The 24142-nt window shown below is 45.1% G+C and overlaps 1 protein-coding gene across 1 annotated transcript in view; it reads left to right on the forward strand.

Moving 5' to 3' along the window:
* The window catches only part of RTF1 (RTF1 homolog, Paf1/RNA polymerase II complex component), a gene marked incomplete at both ends in the record, with an annotated part of 54469 nt that extends 36106 nt beyond the window's left edge, over window positions 1-18363 (forward strand). Inside the window, 13 exons of the mRNA XM_084239886.1 lie at window positions 595-706; window positions 11233-11368; window positions 11830-12007; window positions 12947-13029; window positions 13759-13846; window positions 13932-14039; window positions 14623-14700; window positions 15301-15422; window positions 15613-15670; window positions 16097-16174; window positions 17065-17160; window positions 17896-18007; window positions 18257-18363. Coding sequence (XP_084096012.1) covers window positions 595-706; window positions 11233-11368; window positions 11830-12007; window positions 12947-13029; window positions 13759-13846; window positions 13932-14039; window positions 14623-14700; window positions 15301-15422; window positions 15613-15670; window positions 16097-16174; window positions 17065-17160; window positions 17896-18007; window positions 18257-18363 — 1356 coding nt within the window. The remainder of the gene's footprint in view (window positions 1-594; window positions 707-11232; window positions 11369-11829; window positions 12008-12946; window positions 13030-13758; window positions 13847-13931; window positions 14040-14622; window positions 14701-15300; window positions 15423-15612; window positions 15671-16096; window positions 16175-17064; window positions 17161-17895; window positions 18008-18256) is intronic.
* Window positions 18364-24142: the final 5779 nt, after the last annotated feature.

The raw sequence follows: 24142 nt of genomic DNA on the forward strand, positions 1-24142 counted from the left end.
AAAACCTGTTTGTGTATGTGTGTGTTTATGTGAAAGATATATATTAACCAGCCTCGATAAGTGCAAGACTATTACTTGCTGTCTTCATCTTGTAGTTAATTTCTGGACATATCATTCACATGAACTGTGCTGTTTAACTCCTTGGGAATTCTTTACTCAAGCTGTATTTGAAAAGTAGCCCATTAGTGTATGAGCATCCTTTAAAGGGAAAGTTGGTAGGTATCTTTTCCCAGGTAGCCAGGCTGGTTGTGACATTTACTTGGGTGTGTTGATCCTGTACTTGGTAATAAATATAGCTGGAAAATTAGCCATCATTCATCACAGGAAGCTTTAGTAAAAAGCTTTAGTGAGTATTAACTCTGATCCAAGGTATCTTTCTAGAGAAAGTGTTCATTTCTGTAACTGTTAGGTAAGTGAGACAGGGGCTGTTTTCTCTTTTCTCTCTCTTTGTCCACTAGAGGATGCTCTCTCCCATTAAATGGTTCTGTTTCTGCAGCCAATGTAAATTCATGTTGTTGAACTGAATGATTGTTGGGTACAGAGAACCTTATCAATTACTGGTAAAAAGAGTCAACCAACATATCCTCTTCCCAGGTAACATCCCACAACAAGGAACGGCGTTCCAAACGGGATGAGAAACTAGATAAGAAATCTCAAGCCATGGAGGAGCTAAAAGCAGAGCGAGAAAAACGAAAGAACAGAACAGGTAATTGGGGAAAATGTAATGGCTACTTTGATTTTGATCATGTGACTTGACTTCCTGGTACCCATTTCTGTCTTTCTCCTTTTGTAGCTCTTTATTTATTTTTATGATTCAATACCACACAACTGTATTTTATTTATTTAAGATTTATTTATTTATACAAGCACTGGGTACAGTAAGAAGCACAGGAGGGTGAGAGAATTCACCAGAGCCAGAGCAGGGGACAGAACAGGCAGACTGATGAAAAAATACACTGCTGAGGGGAGCAGCGGGTGGCAGGAGAGGTCTGTCGCGCCATGTGGGACCCTCCTCTGGTGGCCGGGGAGCAGCCGGGGATTGAACTGGCGCTGCAGAGGCTGCGGGCAGCTTCGCAACCCAGCGCTCAATCGCTGCGCCACTGGGGAGGCCCAATAAAGACTTGATTTAAACATAACTTAAAAACCATTGTCAGGGGCCTCCCCGGTGGCGCAGCGGTTGAGCGCTGGGTTGCGAAGCTGCCCGCAGCCTCTGCAGCGCCAGTTCAATCCCCGGCTGCTCCCCGGCCACCAGAGGAGGGTCCCACATGGCGCGACAGACCTCTCCTGCCGCCCGCTGCTCCCCTCAGCAGTGTACTTCGGTCCTTCTGCCTGCTCTGCTCCCCGCTCTGGCTCTGGTGAATTCTCTCACCCTCTCGCGCTTCTGACTGTACCCAGTGCTTGTATAAACAAAACAAACAAACAAATAAAACATGCCTCTATAAAAAAAAAATTAAAAAAAAAAAAAAAAAACCATTGTCAGGCCTCCCCGGTGGCGCAGCGGTTGAGCGCTGGGCTACGAAGCTGCCCGCAGTCTCTGCAGTGCCGGTTCGATCCCCGGCTGCTCCCCGGCCACCGGAGGAGGGTCCCACATGGCGCGCAGACCTCTCCTGCCGCTCGCTGCTCCCCGCTCTGGCTCTGGTGAATTCTCTCACCCTCCCGCGCTTCTGACTGTACCAGTGCTTGTATAAATAAATAAATAATAATAAATAAATAAAATCTTTAAAAAAAAAATTATCACACCCAAAAAATAGTAACAGCGAATCTCTTAATATTATCAAACATCTAGCCAGTGTTTAAATATCTCTAATCACTCTATTACTGAAATATACTAATTTGATTACTTGAATCAGAAATATACAAGAGGCAAGTAGAATCATGAGCTGCCTCTAAGGTCTGTATGAATTCCATTGGCTAAAGTAGGTCACATGATTAAGCCCAACATTAATGGAGCTGGGTGAACTACCAAGTCACATGGCAAAGGGCATGAGTCAGAGAAAGATAAACAACTCGAAATTGTAATATGTTCTATCCCAGCAACCATTAATGATTATTACCCATATCATTTACATTACATATTACAAAATGGTGATATTTTAATCTGTGATTCTTTATTCATTATCTTTATTCTTTATTCATTATCTACTTTTTTTTAAAAAAGATTTATTTATTTATGCATACAAGAACGGGGGTACAGGCCAGAGGTACCGGCGGTGAGAGGATCCACCAGAGAGAGAGCAGGGAACAGAACAGGCAGATTGACTGAAATACATTGCTGAGGGGAGCAGTGGGCGAGTCAAGAGAGGTCTGCACCATGTGGGTTTCTCCCTAGCTGGGGATCCAGCTGGTGCTGCAGTGGCTGTGATTAGTTTCATAGGTTGTGTCTTAACCCCTTGCACCACCAGGGAGGCCCCTATCTGATCTACTTTTATAAAGAAAAGTCTTTCATAAGCTATTTATATACCAGGTACATTTCATATAGGAAAGACAGAATAAATGCTTTTTTTCCCTTTACCAGTTCTCAAAAGAAAGAGGTAGTTCCTTCCAAAGATTGTTCAACTTCCAAAGATTGCTCAACTTCCAGAGTTGACTTTAGCCTTATTTTTAGTATCCTTGGGAACTCATGGGTTTTAGCATATTTTATGTAATTTAATCCATTACAGTTACTGTTATTACTGAGACTCAAATTGTCCTACCTTCAACCTGAGTCCTTTTGATATTAGATGGTCCCCACTTTTTTTTTTTTTTTAGAGGCATGTTTTTTTATTTATTTATTTGTTTGTTTGTTTGTTTGCTTGTTTGCTTGTTTGTTTATACATGCACTGGGTACAGTCAGAAGTGCGGGAGGGTGAGAGAATTCACCAGAGCCAGAGCAGGGAGCAGAGCAGGCAGCAGGACCGAAGCACACTGCTGAGGGGAGCAGCGGGTGGCAGGAGAGGTCTGCGCGCCATGTGGGACCCTCCTCCGGTGGCCGGGGAGCAGCCGGGGATCGAACCGGCGCCACAGAGGCCACAGGCAGCTTCGCAACCCAGCGCTCAACCGCTGCGCCACCGGGGAGTCCCCGGTCCCCACTAATCTTTAATAATTTCCTGAATTTGAAATCACCTGTTTCTCTAAGGAGCTCTGGTTTATTATTCTTTAAAAAAAAAAATTTTTTTTTTTACTTATTTAGGGCCTCCCTGGTGGCACAAGTGGTTGAGCGCTGCAATGTAAGGCTGTCCGTAGCCTCTACAGCACAGGTTCAATCTCAGCTGGCTGGGTAGAAACTCACATGGCACAGCAGACTTCTCCTGTCTCGCCTGCTGGTCCCCTCAGCAGTGTATTTTGTCAGTCTGCCTGTTCTGTTCCCCACTCTGTCTCTGGTGAATCCTCTTACCCTCCCACACATCTGGCCTGTACCCCGGTTCTTGTATAAATAAATAAATCTTTTTTAAAAATTATTTATTTATGCATACAAGAGCTAGGCCAGAGGTGGGGTGTAGGCCAGAGGTGGCAGGGGCAGGGGGGTGTCTGGTGAGAAGTATTCACCAGAGACAGATTGGGGAGCAGAACAGGCAGATTGACTGGAATACACTGCTGAAGGGAGCAGCGGGCGAGACAGGGGATGTCTGCTGCTCCATGTGGGTTAGCTCCCTGGTTGGGGATCGAACTTGTGCTGCAGTGGCTGGTAATAGCTTGATAGTACCAAGACTTAACCCCTTGTGCCACTGGGGAGGCCCCAGCCCTGGTTTGTTTTTCATGAGAAATTGTATTCAGTCACCACAGTCTGGACACAGAGGACTCATGTTACTGGATTGCCTATTTCTAAGAGTCAGCTTTCAGAGCTAGGACATTTTTTTAGTTTAGTTTTTGTTTTTTAAGGATAAAATTGATCATGAGCCTCATATTAATGATTCATTCCAAATTCAGGATGTCAAGGTTTCTTCTTGTTTCTATAACCAGCTTTATAAAGATATAATTAACATACTGTACTGTTTACTCGCAAGATGAATGACTTTTAATATAGTTATAGAACTTTGTGATAAAACAGTGAAATATAGAATGTTTCATTATCTCAAAAACCCCTTAATGTTCACTCCCACCCCCGCCCCCCACCAAAACTGTCTTTCCCAGTTGAAGGCAACCATTAATCTACTTGTCTCTAAGATTTGCCTATTCTGGTCATTTCATATAAATGGAACCGTATAATATAGGATCTTTGGTGTCAGGCATCTTCACTTAGCTTAACATTTTCTCAGTTCATACATGTTGTAGCATATGACAATACTATATGGATACATAGCTTTTGTTTATCCATTCACCTTTGGACATTTTTGACATTTGGGTTGTATTTGACTCTTTTTTTTTTTTTTAAGATTTATTTATTTATTTATACAAGCACTGGGTACAGTCAGAAGCACAGGAAGGTGAGAGAATTCACCAGAGCCAGAGCAGGGAGCAGATCAGGCAGACTGATGAAGTACACTGCTGAGGGGAGCAGCGGGTGGCAGGAGAGGTCTGCACTCCATCTGCATCCCCAGCGGCCGGGGATCGAACCAGCACTGCAGAGGCTACAGGCAGCTTCGCAACCCAGCGCTCAACCACTGCACCACCAGGGAGGCCCCTCTTTTATTTTTTTTTTTTAAATGTATTTTTTCGATCTTATTTCCCCATTCTTTTGCTCCTTTTTTTTTTTTTAAGATTTATTTATACAAGAACTGGGGTACAGACTAGATGCGCGGGAGGGTGAGAGGATCCACCAAAGATAGAGTGGGGAACAGAACAGGCAGGCTGACGAAATACACTGCTGAGAGGAGCAGCGGGTGCGACAGGAGAGGTCTGCCGCACCATGTGGGACCCTCGCTGGCCAGCCGGGATCGAACCAGCGCTGCAGAGGCTGTGGACACCTTCACAGTGCTGTGCTCAACTGCCTGCGCCACCAGGGGAGGCCCTGTATTTGACTCTTTTTAATAATGCTGCTGCAGCAATGGGGAATGCAGCAGGTGATAAGGTTTATGTCAGGAGGAGTGGTCTATTCTGGGGCACAGTCATCACCCTCTCCTTTGGCTACTACATGGAGGTTGTCTTCTGGCATTAGAGCATCCCTTATGAAAGCGTAAGGTCCTAGGGTCCTTTTATTCAGTACTTGATGGACCATCATGGCTCCTGCGCAGTGAGTATTGCCTTTCTCATTCATGCGGGAGAATCTTTATATGCTTTGGTGTTGTCCAAGCACAAAGGCATCAAAGTACAAAGAATTATTCTTACTGACTTTCCTCTTTGGGATAGCACCTGTCTCCATCTTGATTGCTTATAGACCAGAACACCAAAAACAAACTTAAAAAAGACATTTAAAAGCTTTCTTGGGGCCTCCCTGGTAGCGCAAGGGGTTAAGCATCAGCACTATGAGGCAATCTGCAGCCATTGCAGCACAAGTTCGATCCCCGGCCAGGGAGGTGACCCACATGGTGCAGCAGAACTCTTCTGACTCACCCGCTATATTTCAGTAGATCTGCCTGTTCTGCTCCCCACCCTGTCTCTGGTGAACCCTCTCACTGCCCCCCTCGCACTTCTGACCTGTACCGCAATTTTTGTATGCACAAATAGATAAATCTTAAAAAGAATAAAAATAAAAGCTTTCTCTAGACTTTGACATTCAACCTCACCCTTTCGGGGCGATGTTACATCTGCTTGAGTTTTTTACCTTCAGGAAAGTTCAGATCTCTAGTTAATTCATTACTCTTTCATATACTCTGATTGAGCTTAAATATGTAATAGCAAAAGATTTTAGCTTTCCAATTCTTCAGATTGAAATACATGACAGAGGGCTTCCAGCTACCTTCTTGTCCCTGGCTGTCTGGTGCTCTCCCTATGATCTGGTTTAAACTACACAGTAAATTTGCATGTACACAAAGGTGTATCTTTGCACCCGCCTTCTGACTAAAACACCTCACTGTTAACCATCGTAGCTCTCCTTTCCCAAAGATTTTTCCACCTTTCCGGACCAAGATAGAGTGATACATGACAGCATCTCCATGCCATACACATTATTAGGTACCTGTGAGGCAGAACTTACCCTTTCAGACTTCTAACTCTCACACTGAAGAGAAAGATGCAATAAGCAAGTGCCTGGAAGAGGCAGTGAGTATTACGTATGGGCACCAATGACATGCTCAGAAGAGGGGAGAGAATCAGGGAATGCCTGCGCTGAGCCCGCCATCTGGAATTGGCCCCTGGGGCACAGTGTTCTGCAGTGTACAGGTGTGAGATGGCCACTGCTAGATTGCTTCTTCAAATCAGGACAGCTTCCTACACAGCTTTATTTTTCCCTTCAGCACCTGTTCCACTGCATTGCACACAGGAGTTCTCTCGCTGTTTATTGAACAAAGGAGGGAAGCTTTGACGTTTCACTTGTTCATTCCAAGTTTCATATGAAAATTACAGAACCCATTAACCCATTCAGTGTATCATCTACTGGAAGAAAAATACAAGACTTGACTGGTAGCACCACCGTCCTCTGGGTCCCATAGGGAAATCATGTTTTTTTTCACACTTTTCTATTCTTGGCCGTTTTTTCTAGACTCTGTAGCTATCTCCCTTCAGTTTTGCCTTATCAGACATACAAACATTCCTGTTCTAGAGGTTCTAGCCTGTGAATTATCTAACAAGTTACTATCTCGCCCATTCACCTGGTTATATCTTATTTCTGTGGTAGAGTGACTTTTGTTTTTTTTTAAGATTTATTTATTTATGCATACAAGAACTGGGGTACAGGCCAGAGGTGCCAGGGGTGAGAGGGTTCACCAGAGACCGAGCAGGGAACAGAACAGGCAGGTCGACTAAAACACACTTCTGAGGGGAGCAGTGGGCGAGTCAGGAGAGTTCTGCTGCACCATGTGGGTAGCTCCTTCACTGACCAGGGATTAAACTCATAATGTAGTGGCTGTGGATTGCTTCATAGTGCTGTGTCTTAACCCCTTCGCCACCAGGGAGGCCCCTCAGCCCAGATTTTTTGAAAGCATGGTCCTCACCAAAGAGAATAATGACAATAATATTAAAGGTGTCAGAAATAATATGGTAGAATATTGAGTGAAATGGACATTTTGAATTAAATGCTGTAAATTCTCTCTCAAAACAAAACATAAGGATGCTGTGAATATTTAAGTTGTTGGGTTTCATTTCTCTTGGGTTTGTACTTACAAGTAGAATTGTTTGAGCATTTGGTAACTTTCTGTTTGACCTTTGAGAACTTGCCAGACTGTTTTCCAAAGAAGTTCACCATTTTGCATTCCCACTATCAGTGTGTGAAGGTTCTGCTTTTTTCACTTCTTGTCAACACTTGCTACTGTCTTTGATTATAGCCCTTTTTTTTTTTTTTTTTTTTTTTTTTGCATAGAAGAACTGGGTTATAGGCCAGAGGAGGTGAGAGGATTCTTCAGAGACAGAGCAGGGAGCAGAACAGGCAGACTGACTGAAATACACTGCTGAGGGGAGCCGCAGGCAAGACAGGAGAGGTCTGCTGCCTCATGTGGGTTAGCTCCCTGGCTAGGAATGGGACTTAGGTGCTGAGGCTTAACCACTAGGCCACCAGGGAGGCCCTGATTATAGTCATTCTAATGGATGTCAGCAGCTCTTTCTGCCTGTTTGTGTCCGAGCAAGTGTGGTCTTCTCCTTTTCATTTCCCAATAAACCTACCCTTTTAAAATTGTAAAAAAAAAAAAATTGTAATGGATGTGAAGTGGTATCTCCTTGTGGTTTTGCTTTGTATTTCCCTAATGATTAGTGGAGCCATCTTTTCATGCATTTATTGGCCGTTTGGGTATCTTCTTTGAAGAAATATTTATTCAAGTCCTTTGCTTGCTTTTTAATAAAGTTATTTAGTTTTTGTTGTTGAGTTATTATAGGAGTCCTTTACATATTTTAAATATTAATCTCTTATCAAATATATTATTTTCAAATATTTTTCCCATTCTGTAGATTGTCTTTGTACTCTTGATAGTGTTATTTGATGCAGAGAACATTGTTTTTACTTTTGATGAAGTATACAATTTAAATTTTTTTTGAAGATTGATTTCTTTATGCATACAAGAACTGGGGTGTAAGCCAGAGGTGCAAGGGGTGAGAGGATTCACCAGAGAGAGTGGGGAGCAGAACAGGCAGATCTACTGAAATAAACAGGCAGATCTACTGAGGGTAGCAGTGGGCAAGGCAGAAGAGGTCTACTGCACCATGTGAGTTACTCCCTGGCCGGCCATGAATCAAACTCATTCTGCAGTGTTTGGCGATAGCTTGATAGCACGGACTTTATCCCCTGAATCACCAGGGAGGCCCCTACAGTTTACTTTTTATGATCTATGCTTTTGGTGTCATATCTAAGAAATCATTGCCAAATCCATTATATCATCAATCTTATGTTTTTCTGAGAGTTTTAACATTTTTTAGTCATTTTAGGTCTTTGACCCATTTTGAGTTCATTTTTAGTTATTGTGTAAGGTAACGGTCCAACTTTTTTTTTTTTCCTCTGAATGTGAGATGATTAATTCTCACAGCACCATTTTTTTGAAAAAACTCATTTCCCCAATGAAATTTTAGTGCCCTTGTCGAAAATCATTTGAACATATATGCAAAGGTTTGTTCCTGGGTTTTCCATTCCTCTGATCTGTATGTCTTCCAAATGACTTTTTTTTTTTTTTTTGATTTATTTGTGCATACAAGAGCTGGGGTGCAGTCCAGAGGTGCAGGGGTGGGGATGTTTGAGAGGATTCACCAGAGAGACTGGGTTGCAGAACAGGCAGATCTACTGAAATACGCTGCTGAGGGAAGCAGCAGGCAAGTCAGGAGAGGTCTGCTGCGCAATGTGGGCAGCTCCCCAGCTGGGAATCGAACTCGTGCTGCAGCAGCCACAGACAGCCTTGCAGGTTGCATCTTAACCCCTTGCACCACCAGGGAGGCCCTGTCTTGGGTTTTGTTTTTTTTTTTTTTAAGATTTATTTATTTTTATGCATACAAGAGCTGGGGTACAGGCCAGAGGTGTGGGGGGTTAGGAGGATTCACCAGAGACAGAGTGCAAAACAGAACAGAACAGGCAGATGGACTAAAATACACTGCTGAGGGGAGCAGCGGGCGAGTCAGGAGAGGTCTGCTGTGCCATGTGGGTTTCTTCCTGGTCGGCCATCCAGCTCATGCTGCAGAGGTTGCGGATAGCTTCATAGGTTGCGTCTTAGCCCCTTGCACCATCAGGGGTTGTGTTTTAAAACACACCTAACTCAAAATAAGGGGGTTGCAATTGTATGGGGAATATAAAAATAAATTTTTTAAAAATAAATAAATAAATAAATGTGATATTTAAAAAAAAAACACACACACACACACCTGACTTCTGTTTTGAAGTCATTTTAGGGCCTCCCTGGTGGCGTAGGAGATTGAGCGCAGTGCTGTAAGGCTGTCTGCGTCCTTTGTGGTTCAAGTTCGATCCTGGGCTGGCTGGGGAGCAACTCACATGGTGCAGCAAACCTCTCCTGTCTCCCCCGCTACTCCCCTCAGCAGTGTATTTCAGTAGATCTGCCTGTTCTGCTCCCGGCTCTCTCTGGCTGATCTTTTCACCCCCTGTGACTCTAGCCTGTACCCCACTTCTTAAAAAAAAAGTAAAGTCATTTTAATTATAGTTTCTTTTTGTGTGATTGTGCCATCAAATGAATACTTTGTTTCATTTTGCTTGTGATGTTTGGAGACATTTTATTTTGTTTTATAATACATGGTTCCAAAGTCAAATCTAAGCTTTGTGTATAAACAAGGTATATTGAGAGATTACTGTCTATTTCTATTTCATACCATCCCATGCTCCCACTTAAAATACATCCTTTTTCTTCAAATATAAGAACCCAGATTCACCTCATCCTAGATTAATGAGAGCGTGTATATACTTTTCTGTACCTTGCTTTTTTTTCCCCACTGAACTGTTATGTCCTGGAGATGACTCCTTTGTTTGTATGTACAGTAGTGGTTGGCAGACTACCTCTTTCTGTAAATAAATTTTACTGGAATAAAGTGATGCCCATTTGTTTAATAATTGCCTGTGGCTGCTCACTCTCTACAATAGCAAAGCTGGGTAACTGAGACAGTAACCATATAAAACACAAGCCTCAAATAGTTTTTGTCCCTTTTTTTTTTTTAAAGATTTATTTATTTTATTTATACAAGCACTGGGTACAGTCAGAAGTGTGGGAGGGTGAGAGAATTCACCAGAGCCAGAGCGGGGAGCAGAGCAGGCAGAAGGACCGAAGTATACTGCTGAGGGGAGCAGTGGGCGGCAGGAGAGGTCTGTGCGCCATGTGGGACCCTCCTCCAGGGTGGCCAGGGAGCAGCCGGGGATTGAACCGGCGCTGCAGAGGCTGCAGGCAGCTTCGCAACCCAGCGCTCAACCTCTGCGCCACCAGGGAGGCCCAGTTTTTGTCCCTTTTTAAAGCATTTTCTGACTCGGGATGTATAATGAATAATATTTGGTTCCTTTTTTATCACTGCATTGTTGTCCATTAGAGGTACTAGAGGTGATTCAGCTAGTCCCTTGTGTGGACATTTGGGTTGTTCTTAGTCCCTTTTTTTTTTTTTTAAAGATTTGTTTATTTATGCATACGAGAGCTGGGGTGCACGCCAGAGGTGCGGGGGTGGGCCACCAGAGTATGTACCAGAGACAGTGGGCAGCAGAACAAGCAGATTCACTGAAATACACTGCTGAGGGGAGCAGCAGGCGAGTCAGGAGAGGTCTGCTGCACTACATGGGTTAGCTCCCTGGCCAGGGATCGAACTTGTGGTGCAGTGGCTGCGGATTGCTTGATAGTGCTGAGATTTAACCCTTTGCGCCACCTCTTCTTAGTCTTCTGCTATTACAAATAGTGCTGTAAATCATAATGATAAAGTTTCCCTCAAAGATTCTGGGGACATTATGAATTCTTTCCCAACCTTTCCTGCCCATCTTCAGATATCTTGAGTGCAATAAAAGATAGCTGTCAGTAGAGATGGTTGCCTTTCTGCCCATTAAGTAACAAAGTTTCAGTCCTTTTTTGTTGGGTATGTGATGTTGAACACCTGAGTGATTTCACCTCTGATTTAACTCACTATACGTAGGCCAAGTAACCACAATCTAGTCCAGAGAAGATGGAACTGTTCTTTTGAGTCCTTTTCCATTTCTTTTTGAAAGATGAAAGACAGTTCCATTTCTGAAGAGAACTTAGGTAAATATTTTCCCTTTCTTTTTAGCTGAGCTCCTCGCCAAAAAACAGCCATTAAAAACCAGTGAAGTGTACTCCGACGATGAGGAGGAGGAAGAGGATGACAAGTCCAGCGAAAAATCAGACCGCTCATCTCGAACATCTTCATCTGATGAGGAAGAAGAGTAAGCTGTTGTACATGTTGGTCTTTTAGTCAGGATAGGTGGGTTCTTGGAGGAGAAGCTCAACGTAGTTCCTTAAATCTCCCCATTTGGACCATGTACTCTGGTTTGGTCTGTTCACTGAATTGCTGGACTGAGTTCCTCAGCACTCAGAATATGCTTCTGCTTTTGCCTCTTAGCCTGTAACCTTGACATTTCATCTGGGCCTGGCAGTTAGGAAATTCATGTCAGGAGCTTCCATTATTTTCTTGTTCTGTAGATTATCTGGGATGGCAGCCTCAGTCAAAACAGTTAACATTGCCAGTTAAGAACAGAATTCTATTACAGCTCTCTTGGTGCTTCGTTTTTTTTCTACCTATAGTGTTCATCACACGTAGTTTGGTTAAGTTTTGAGAAATTGGTATTATTTATTTTGATTTGTTTTTATGATGAACACTTTTCCCAGTGCCCTTTGTTCCTCATAGGAAAGAAGAGATCCCTCCAAAGTCGCAACCAGTCTCCTTACCTGACGAACTGAATCGGGTTCGATTATCACGGCATAAGTTGGAACGCTGGTGTCACATGCCCTTCTTTGCTAAAACTGTCACGGGATGTTTTGTGCGGATTGGCATTGGAAACCACAATAGCAAGCCAGTTTACCGGGTTGGTGTTTCTTTCCGTGGTCAACTGTTCATGTTTTAAACACAGTGGTTCTCATTTGGGAGAACTAGGAGCTGCTGAACAAATGTCACCCTTCTTCCACCACTTGATGGGAACATGGACTCCAATTAAGATACCCACAGAATAATGACAGTCTGCAATAACTAGGGAGCAGGCATGACCTGCTGCTGGAAAGAGTTCTTGGAGCCCAAGGGACTGAGAGGTTTGGATTGAGAGTAAATTCTCTATCCTCTGTTAATATAAAAATGAGGAGACATTGATGAAGTAGTCACTGGAAGTTACATAATCTGGAAGTTTTGTTTATTTGGAAAATAAATGAAAAGTTTCCATGTTATATACCAAGTGACTTCTTGAACAGGGAATTATATTGTGGTTTAAAAAAAATTACAGAAACTCCCCTCTAACCTAATAGAGGTTATTTGATGGATTCCAGCACTTCTTCTATGGTCTAAATGACTGCACCATAGCATTTAATTTTTTTTTTTTTTTGCTTTGCTTTTTTATTATTCTGGCTTGTCTGGCTTTTAACATGTGCTCACTTCCTGTGAGACCCAGTAGCCATGCCATGCCATGTCTCAAGAAGCTTTACAATAGAAACTCACCTCCCTGGTCTTCACACTCGGTTTATAAAACTGCCCTCTGAAATCCCAAATATATCCCTTAGTATAGAGTTAAGTTGGAGGGAGAACTTCGAACAGGCCCACCAAGCTAACTGCCTCCTTTCCTGGCACTTGTTTACAGCAGGCACAGAGCTTCTTAATGCTTGATGCTCATGAGTGCTAAACCTAAGAAAGGTGCCCAAGACACTAGGCACCTGTGGGCCCCTCTCAATGCTGCATCCAGGTCAACAGAGCCAAAGGGAGAGGGGAGTGGAGAGCTCTGCAAGTCTGTTTTTGACTGTTGTCTCTGTCTTTCACTTAGGTTGCTGAGATAACGGGTGTTGTAGAAACTGCCAAAGTTTACCAGCTGGGAGGCACCAGGACAAACAAAGGGCTGCAGCTACGGTAGGAGAGGTGTTTCTCTGGTCACATCTGCTCCCACTGCACACGGGCACTGCCTGTTTGGGCTGACGCTCTCTCCCAGTTTGATGTTTCTCCTTACACTGAGCACTGTTTTGTCCACACAGGGAGCTTGGAGAGAAACTTGTATACTGCCTGCACCTGTAGGGAATGTGGAAAATGTTTCTCCCATAAGGGGAAATCAGAGAATATGAAGTGGTAAAACATATATAAAATGAAAAAGCCCAGTTCGGGGGATGGGGTGGTGACATACATCTGAGAAGGTGTAAACTTCTCTTTCATGTATTGTAAACCACTGTTGCCTCAATAGAGAAAAAAAAAATTTTCAAGTCCAGTTGTGAGAGCCCCTCCTATAGCCCTGCAGGCATTTATTTCCTTTGTGAGCATGGTCAGGAGACCTCTTTCTGGTACTGACTGTAATCACTAACTGACATGATCTTTGACAAGTCAAATCACCACTCTGGACTTACTTTCCTCTTCAATATCATGATATTACTGAATACCTGCTATGAGGAAACAGTATTATAGGCATCAGGATAGAGGCAAAAACAAGAGAGATACACGGTTGTGGGGGGAACAGTTAAACAGTTGGGGTAGGGCGTGGCTATGATATGCAGAGTTGCTGTTCCTAGAAGAATGGCAGAGTCACTTAATGTTGCTTGCACTGCAGTAAACTTGCACATTCTTGGAGATGCTGTCTCTTTTCTCATGTAGGCATGGCAATGACCAACGAGTGTTCCGCCTAGAGTTTGTCTCAAACCAAGAATTCACTGAAAGTGAATTCATGAAGTGGAAAGAAGCGGTAAGTAGATAACACCCAGCAGTTCGTGAAAATTCTGAGTCTCTGTCCAAAATCTCTTAATAACCTTTATCTCGTTTTGATCCAGATGTTCTCTGCTGGCATGCAGCTCCCCACCCTGGATGAAATCAATAAGAAGGAATTATCCATTAAAGAAGCCCTTAATTATAAATTCAACGACCAGGACATTGAAGAGGTAAGAATCCTGGGGCCTCAAAGCCTGGAAGTTCATCAAGAACCATATTTACACAAGATCATGACTTTCTTTTCTTTCCCTGTATCTTGACAGTTATAGCTCTACTATTATGACATGAAGTTGAGGGAAAACTAACCTTGCTGCTTTATTCTTTCTGGTTCATCAGGGTTTTTTCGATGCTTTCTCATTGAAGTCATAGACTAAAGAAGTATATTCAAGTTCAGGGATCTGTATTCTGCTAGGCTTGGTCCTTCAAGAGTTTTCTTTCTCCAAAACATTTTAGTAAAAGTCTTTGATGTCTGTTCTCTTGGACAGTGGCTAGCCTTACAGTACCAGGCCCTTGGGCTGCTGCTGTTTATTGGTGCATGTTCCTTCAGACTGTCCCAGAAGAATCTCCGTGACCCTGGAAGCAGCATAGTATCCCTTGGAATGAACTGGCTCTCTCTCTGGGACATGACACTGCTATAGGAAGAGCAGCCCCCTTTTAAATATCTGCTTGCTTGCTTCCAAGATGGGCTCATTCAGCCTGTCTACAAAACTAGTTTAGGAATACCTCACTGCTGGTATCTCCTCTCTGGTACAGATTGTAAAAGAGAAAGAAAGGTTCAGAAAAGCTCCACCCAACTATGCTATGAAGAAGACTCAGCTGCTAAAGGAAAAGGTAAGGACTTGTGCTTGCCCTTTTTGCCCCATTCTGTAAGGAGATGATGGAACTTGTTCGTCCTCTGCCCAGTTAGCAGGTAGAGTTACTGCACTCACTTGACTGTAGGCAGCGCAGTACTGTCTTGGTACCTGGAGAGCACTCCTTGCCCACGTTCCTTTCTGTGCATTGAAACCGATCTCTCTTTTTCTCTTCCCCTCACTGTCTAGGCACTTTAGTATCATGTGTCATGAGATACCCTGGGCTGGTTTCAGCACTGGGTCGAGGTAGTTGTGGTTGGGTGGTTTCCATTCTTCGGGTCAGGGTAGAATGAACTGTGCTAGAGTGTTAGCCACATGGGACCGGGCTTCTGAAGTTAATTTACACATCACTGCTGCCCTGGACCCAGAAGCAGCTAGCTATATGGAAACATGGTAGACAGTGTTGCTACTTTAATAAAAACTACAGTGTTTATATATTTGTAAAATTGGTTTTTAGTGTTCTTTCACATCTCGTGTCATTTTGTTCATCACTGAAGATAGCTTACCTGTGCTACAAGGAAGGGGACACTTGATATAGAACCACTCATAACCCAGAACTCATACTTCCCTCTGTGTGCAGGCCATGGCTGAGGACCAGGGGGATCAAGACAAGGCCAAACAAATCCAAGACCAGCTGAATGAACTGGAGGAGCGGGCAGAGGCCCTGGACCGCCAGCGAACCAAGAACATCTCTGCCATAAGGTGCGTTACTGAGCCTGATTTGGTTGGGCTCCTATCCTCCTTAGCCCTTAGGCCTTGCCAGAATTATCAGGTAGGCCTGTGGCCTTGTACACTCTGTGGTGCATAGCTCCATGTATCTCCGGGGTCAGGCTCCCTGACTCCCTCCCTCCTGTCACAGTCCACTGACTCGCTCCTCTTACTCACTCCACAGTTACATCAACCAGCGGAACCGGGAGTGGAACATTGTGGAGTCTGAAAAGGCCCTTGTGGTGAGTAAGAATTTTATGTGTATAATTGAAAACCGTTGTAATTAATAAATGATAATGAAATCTCTGTATCTTGCTCGTGCTTTTTTTCTTAGTTATTGAAGTAACATATACCCTTAACATACTCACTCTTTCCGTATGCACACCTAGCCCCATATGGTTTGGTTTATAAGGAAAAGCAATCTTCTGCCTTGTCTCAGCCCTCCCCATCTTAGAATCTACTCCACGGGTATTCATATTGTTTTGTCAGTTTGCAATTTTGTTCTTTGGTTGTTGCTCCATGTCTGTCCTGGTGTTCTTGATAGCTTTTGAAATTTTTCAGGGCCTTGCAACCGTTATTTAGTTGTAAGCTTATGATGACTGGGGCGCGTAGTGGTGGTGGGGCGGGAGTGGGTGATAGAGTTCCATAATGTAAGCACTCTGTTTCAGGCTGAAAGTCATAACATGAAAAACCAACAGATGGATCCCTTTACCAGGCGACAGTGCAAACCTACCATCGTTTCTAATGTGAGTGCCTAAAGAGGACATTTTTAGTCAGGACCTAGATTCTGGGATAGAAAATGAATTCCACTAGGAGATTAATAAAGAGGTTAAAAATAATGTTGTCTTAGTGGGATTTGCTTGCCTGAAACGCTTGGGTCTGGATACTTCCTTTTTTATCTTGCTGTAGGACATATAGTTAGTGAAAACCTGGCATGGATTTGTGGAAACCTGTGGGACTAACCTCCCTGTGCTGGGGTGGGTTTACAGTGCAGCAAACTGCAGAGCCGTTTTTGTTGTTTTTTTTTTTTTTAAGATTTATTTATTTATGCATACTAGAATTGGGATACAGGCCAGAGGTGCCGGGGGTGAGTGGATTCACCAGAGACAGAATGGGGAACAGAACAGGCAGACGGACTGAAATACACTGTTGAGGGGAACAGCAGGCGAGACAGGAGAGGTCTGCTGCGCCATGTGGGTAGCCCCCTGCCTGGCCAGGAGATCGAACTCAATGCTGCAGTGGCTGCAGATAGCTTCATAGTGCTGTGTTTAACCCCTTGCACCAGGGTGGCCCTGACTGCAGAACTTTTAATTGCCTCTTTTTGCTACCATTGAGTTGCTAATGGGTTCACCAGCTTATAATGTTAGTGGTTCTAGGCAGAAAAGAATCTGGTGTTGTCTCACTGATTACTTGATGATAAAAGATCTGATATTCTGTGTACTCCAAATACTACTAGAATTGAAATACGGAAATGTGGTTCTTTGAACTCAGTTTCTTTCTGTTATTTAGTTATGTGTACTACATAGAAATAAACCTTAGCTTATAAGTTGTTATAAAGCTTCAAAGAAAAAAGAGAAAGAAAGAATCTGGAAGTGAGTGTTGAACAATCTCCACAATAACTTATTTTCTTTCTCAGTCCAGAGACCCAGCTGTTCAGGCTGCCATCTTGGCCCAGCTGAATGCAAAATATGGTTCTGGAGTATTACCAGATGCTCCAAAGGAAATGAGCAAGGCAAGTATGACCTACAGTACTAGGCTGCTGACCTGCACACCGCAGCAAGCCCCTGTCTAGTCTGGGCTTGATTTTCCCAGCTGGAGGAAAATGGTGTCCCATTTGAGGTCCTTTCTCCATCCCACTTGTTTACACATTTAACAAACAGCTGCAGATAGGTTGTGAATTTTGTTCTTGACTGTGGCTTTACACAGCTGATAACTAACCCTCTACTCCTTATTTTCTCATATGTAAAATGGGGAGAATAGCAAATACTCTACTTACTTCACAGGACAAATAAGGGGGGCAGATGACATGTAAGGATTAGATAGTTGTAAAGGTGAAAGCTCTTTGAAAACTAAAATGTTAAACTCATAGAAACTACCAATTTTAAAGCAGTTTAAAAAAAAAAAAAAGCAGTTTTCTACCTAAGTTAGATCTTTTCCTTTGGTGCCCAAGCTCTTCCAGGAATCCCTGAAATTTCAGCTCAGAAGGCAGCTTCTTATCTTACCGCCACTCTTTACCCTCACACCACAGCATGAACCTTCCTTCTCCTCTTTGCTTTTAGGCTTCTGAAAAGAAACCTCTTTGTCTCTGACCTCTGCTGTCCTCCCTCTGGAGAAGGAGTTGGAAGAGGGCCTTAATAGGAATATAGAATGAATTTTGAGCTAGAGCTTTTATCATTGGTGTCTGCTGCTATTTAAAATCCTCTTGCATTTATACTCTTTAATAATTAGATTCCTCTTCACATTGCAGGGTCAGGGAAAGGATAAAGATTTGAATTCTAAGTCAGCCAGTGACCTCTCAGAAGACTTGTTCAAAGTACATGATTTTGATGTGAAGATTGATTTACAAGTTCCCAGCTCAGGTAGGTACCTGTGGGGATGGTGATGGCCCAGAACCAGATCACTCCGTGACTCGCTCAGCCAGCAAGAAGGCCTGCTGTTAGGGAAGAAATAGGGGTACCTGCTCATCAGTACTTAAAAAGGCCAGACTAAGAGAGGCTGCAGGTATGTTGAGAGCAAGCAGCCAGGAAGGCTGTCTGAAGGAGTGCAGCGTAAGATCTAAAACAACTTTGTAGGTACTTCAGATGCCAATGTGCTCTTCTTTCCCATAGAGTCAAAGGCTTTGGCCATCACCTCCAAGGCTCCGCCAGCCAAGGATGGGGCTCCAAAGAGATCTCTGAACTTGGAAGACTACAAAAAACGACGGGGGCTTATTTGAGCGCACCCAGCCTGCTGCTTCTGACCCTGCATGCCCCATCACAGTGCCCACCTTTCCTCTTTTCCTTTGATTTGCCCTCTTTGGGCTGGAGCAGCAGTAGAACTGGGAAGAGACTCTAAACTGCCAGTCATCTGTAATATAAACCATTTACTGTATAGACCTCCCTTGTCTGCACATCTCCCACCAACCCCAGGCAGGCCCTACCCAGAGCGGACCTGGGCTCTGGGGTTTTATCCATGTCTTTAGATTTGTGTTTGCCTTTTCTTTTTTTTTTTTTCTTTTTTTTTTTTTTTGCAAACCAGCACAGTTCATTGGCCACTCTGCACGCATTCAGTATTACCGTGGAGCTGGGATTCTTGCTGGAGCCCCTGGTGGCAGTAGCAGCAGCACTGGGCAGTCTCCTCCGTGGATTGCCTTGGACCCAACCATTGAACATTTGGCACCTGACCTTTGTGGAGGGAGTGGGGACTGGGCACCTGCAGTCCTCCTTCCTCTCTCCTCATCTTTCTCTCCTTCCCATCTCTGTGGAAGAGAGGTTTTCAAAACCAATTTAGTTTCCCAAAAGTGTACATTTATGGGGAGGGAGGGGGGTCTATTTGAGAGAGAGAGAAAATGCGCGCGCGTGTGTATGTGTGTGTGCGTGTGTTTTGTGTGTATGTGTCTATGTGTGGATTTTTTTATCATTTTTTTAAAATGCAGTACTCTTTGTATCTAACAGTCTGTCATGGGTCTATAGCTGTTTCAGATATTTTTCAGCTGTACTTGAGCATCTGAAACTGCAAGAAAGAAACTCATTAAATGTGATTCTTCTTACTAAACAGGCCTGACTGCTGTAGCTGTGTAACTGCCCCTTCCCCACCTCCTCTTCCCCATCACCTCCTCACCTTGGAGAAAACTCCCCAGTCTGGCCTTTGCCCTCTAGGCCAGGGAGGAAAGCCTACGGCCAGGTACCAGGGAAGGTAGTGCAGGTGTCTCGCTGTCCCATGGAGACCAGGGCCCTCAGCTTCCGGCTGAACGCAGAGTGTATCTTTTCCCCACCCCTTATACTTGTCCCTTCCTAGTGATTCTGTTTTGTTGTTTCAGCAAGAATAATGTTTTGTTTTGTTTTTAAGAGCAAGTATTCAACATGAATGTGGAGAGAACGAACACAAAGATAGGTTGCAGATGTTACAAGCTTGTGCAGTTTCGTGTGTGTGCCTGTGTGTGTGTGTGTGTACATATATATGGTAAGCATATATATTGTTGTGCAGCTAGGGTAAAACCAGCAAAGAAGTGTGTGTGTCTTTATGAAATGTTTGAAAAGAGATAAGCGGACTGCTTGATAATCATTCTCAGGTGTAAAGCTCCAAGTGTAAATAAAAGTGGCATTTAACAAATCTTTTCAGAACAAAGTACAGCTGACTATATATATCAAGAACTAAGGTAAAGAAACAGCTGAGAGCTGCTAATTCCCACAAGAGGGAGAGAAATCTAAAAGCTTTGCTTGGTACTTCACCCTACTTTTCCGTAAGGAAGGGGGATGATGGGAATCATGGAGTTAAGTGGTATTTAAACATAAAAATGAAGTTGGTAACTCTTCTGGGTTGAATAGAGCCTCAGTGTTGCTTTAACTTAGTTTACACTTTTTTATTTAAAAAAAAAAAGCAGCAATGGATGGTTTTTTAAAAGTATTGTGACTGTAAAATTGATAAATATGACTGTAACACAGCTATGTGGTAGCTGTGACACAGTTCGGTTGGGCAAAGGAATGGTGATGGACTTGTTAAAATCATATATACTTGAATAGTCCATTAACCAAAACTCTTTATAGGTTATTGTGTAAATGTGGAATCACAGACTGTTAAACATTGTCTGGACTCTGGCAGAGTCCCGGAGGCTGCTGGGACCTCTCCTATCATGACGAACTTGGACTATTTTTCTTTATTGTTTTAAAAGACATGAAATTATAGAATCCATACAATTTGCTGGAATCATTCTGGTCCACCATGTAGATCTGTATTTAGTATCATTTCGATTTGGAGAAGTGTCAATTACATTATGGCTGTGTAATAAAATTTTTATTAAAACTGCATCACACTGTAGCCACTTTGCCACATCCCCACATGCAGCTGCTGAAAATTTCCTTCTGAGATGCCAAACACAGCAGAGAGAAAAGCCAACCGAAGAAGACCCAAAAGTTAACTTAGTGCCTAAGTAGCCTACTTGATGACTGGAATTAACACTGAGGACTTGACCCCAGTCACAACTGAAGCAGGGTCTCTGAACTCAAGTCTTGACCAGGCATAAGATATTCATGGCTTTGTCCCACCAGCTGGAGCCTTTTGGTGGTTAGCAGTAGTTCTTCTGCTGAGGAATTCTTGCAGCAGTCCCCTGCTCCAGCCACCCGCCCCCTCCCGCCACGGCCCCACCCCTGTGGTTTCAGTATTGAAGGGCAAAGCCCCTAAGCCTATTTTACACGTTTTTAACTTCCAGGAACCAGAAAGGCCAATGTCCATATGCCTAGTTCATCATCTAAGTCTCTCTTGTTTCTGTAACTTCCCTCAAAAAGAATGCTTTTGTTTCTGTGAAATCCTGACCTGTCACTCAAACTATAGATATTTGTAAATAAACTTTATGCCCTGTTTCAACCAGGGGATCAAATTCAGTCCAAGGATTGCATCCAAAGTGGCAATTCTCAGTCGTGTTCTGAAAGTCCAAGAGGCCCGCTTGTTTCGTTTCTCTCCTTCCTCTTTTCTTGACCCAGTACCTCCAAAAGTGAAAGTAGCTGTTTTCAACCCTTCAGCCTAGGGCCCCCAAAGCCTCCATGCTATGGTAGTTGTCTAGAGCCAGGGCAACCTCCAACTGGCCTGGTTTACTTCCTACCTTGGAAAATACAATTATGCTTTAACGAAAACTAGGTAGGCCCTGACACACTGTCCAGCTCTAGTGAGAGTCTGGTCCTCCCAGCTGTCGGTTGGCTAAGGGCACAGTTCCTTTGCTGTCCTGTTTTCTGCCTGTTGTATGAGTATGCCCCTAAACTGGGGAGCTCTGTAAGACTCACCAACTCTACTACTTGTAACTGTATCAGAGCTTTCTGACCATCTTTTAGCTAGGAAGGCAGATCCCAGGTCATCTGGAGAGATGGGAAACTGGGAGGTGACAATCACAAAATGGAAGGAACCTAGTTCAAGGCTGCCTCTGACCACTGAGGTTGCAATTATGACCACTGAGGTTTTCTCCAACTCCCTGTCATTTGCTACCTGACCACTGTGCGTTCCTGAATCCTAGAGAGTGCAGTTTCTGCTCAGAGGTCAGCCTGGCCCCTTTTATTTACCAGGGCCCACGTGCCTCCAGGCCCCAAACAGACAAGACAGCCCTTTGAGAATCTGTCTTGTCATCCCTGCTCCCAGTCAAAGGATCTGAAGGCTGCCACCTCTCCACTCCTCCAGCAGGATCAAAAAGAGTGTGACCTGACCTCCCTATCACCAACAACAGCAATTTAAAAACAAACAAACAAAAAACCACTACCAAACCGAAAAATAGGGGTAAAGAAGTCCAACAAAGTTCTGATCCTCCCCACCGTGACCACCTTGATGCCGCCTTCAAAATACTCTTTTCCCCCTCATTTAGCTTTCGCTGGCCCTGAATTGCTAAGTGCATGTGGAGACCTCATCCTGCTAAACCACTCACATGTTCACCTCTCCTGGAATGCTCTGGTCTGTCTGCATCTATTTTCCCCGGAGAACTCATTCATTCTTCAGCACTCGGCTGAAGGCACCTCCTCCAGGAAGCCTTCCCTGAAGAGCCCCTCCCACTCGGGTGTGGGAGCACCTCCAGCCGGCTTCTCCAGGCGCAGCACTCACCACGATGTTCTGCTGTTATTTGTGAGTCCACCCCCAGCCTTGAACCTACGACCTCGAAATTTCCCTATCCCGAGCACCCAGCGCCGCCTAAACGCCCAGTAAACGCGGAGGAGAGAAGCGTTACCGGGTGAGGGAGGCGGACGTCCAGCCTGAGGCGCCGTGTTGGGGGGATTCGACCCTTCCTCCCCCAGCCCCGTCTGTCCCCAGACCGCGGCGCGCTCGGCAGTGAGACCCCGCGGCACGGACGCAGCCCGCGGCGAGAAAGGTCTGCGGCGGGTCTGGGCGGGTCTGCGGAGCCGACAGCTTCGTGGCCTCTGCGCGCCCAGGCCCGGCCCGGCCCGCGCCCCGCCAGAAGGCGGTCGGCTGCCTGCTCGAGCGCGCGCCCGCACCGTCAAGCTTGAACCGCGTGGGGCTCGCGTCGGTCCCGGGGTCCTGCTAGTTGGAAACTGGGGCCTCAGCTTTCGGGCGCGCTTCTGCAGCGTGACCGAGGTGCCCTTCGGCCCCTGACACCCAGGCGGGCAGGCCCTGGCTTCCAGACCCCAGCTTGCTCGAAGAAGCTTCGGGTGACCCTGGTGCCGACCGTCAGCGGAGGGCCTGCGGGCTCGGCGCCCAGCCCTCGGGGGGATGTCAGGCCGGCTGGCAGAGCAATCACCCACAAAATGAAAGACTGTGCCTGCTCCCCTCGGCTGTTAGAGGGTTGGGGCTGTCGGGATGGGACAAGAGGACCGCACCCGAGGGCTCTTAGGGCAGCCCCGAAGCCCCGCCCCGCCCTTCCACGCCCCCTCGGCCTGTACCTGGCCGCTGGGAGAGAGCGCTGTAGGCTCCAAGTCTGCAGAAAAGGAGGGAGAAGCACAGGGACTCAGGCTCCTGGGAGGGATGGAAAGCCTTGTTTCTGAAGTGTGTCAGGAGAGAGCATGTTCCTCTTGCGCGCACACGGGGTGGTGACACATTTTGTTCCTTTTAGATAAGACTGATTCAGATGGTGGAGGGTCAGTGGGCACTGCTGGCTCTCTAGTCCAGCTAAATGAGCCTCGCATCCAGTCCCAGAATATTCCCGGTTAGGTTCGCAGATGGCATGGAGAGGGGAAACCCAGAGGTAAGGGAAAGGGCCTGGCAAGGAAAGGTGAAGGCATTCATTCACTGCTCCTCCTGGGAGGAAAGAAACCTCCAGTTCCTACCCATCCTCAAGTTCCCCTGCACCCTGGGTCTGGCGGGCTTGCCACTGGCATGCTCTGAGCAGAGAAGGGCTTCAGGCTGCTCAGGGAATGTGGGGATGCATGAAGCTTCTGAAAGACCAAGGTTCCCAGGATCTCATTGACAGTCCCTTGGAAAGGAGTAAGTGCGGCCATGTTGCAGCCTGGGGCCTGTTTTCTGGTTGGGTCACTTCTTGTCCATTTCCTTCCCAGAAGACAATGTGAATGCTACACCAACACTCTCGGTGAAGAAGGGGTTCATGGGAAGTCCTTGTTCCTATATCCTTTTCACCTAGCACAGTGCCTGGTTCAGAGCAGCTGCTCAATGGACGTTTGTTTGCTCTGTGAGTGAGTGAATGAATCACTGATATTGTCACAGAATATTGGACTCCGGGAGAACACCAGGCTCCACACAGTATGTCTATAAGTTGTGATTAGAGGAACCACCTGGCCACCTGGCCGAGAGGACCATGTGTCACTGTCCCTACCCCCACGCCCCGACATACCCACAACGACTCTGGTCTCTCTGGCTAGGGCTTCAAGTCCCCTCAATCAACAGGTGCCCCATTCAGGAGCGCAGATCAAAGGCTGTGTTCCATCCCCTCTCCTCTTGGTGAGAGGCCCTACCTGTGAGTCTTTGTTTTTTTTTTAAGATTATTTATTTATGCATACAAGAACTGGGGTACAGGCCGGAGGTGGGGTAGTGGCGAGAGGATTCACCACAGACAGAGTAGGGAACAGAAC

The sequence above is a fragment of the Talpa europaea genome (assembly GCF_964194135.1).
Source record: "Talpa europaea genome assembly, chromosome: 8".
Taxonomy (NCBI): Eukaryota; Metazoa; Chordata; class Mammalia; order Eulipotyphla; family Talpidae; genus Talpa; species Talpa europaea.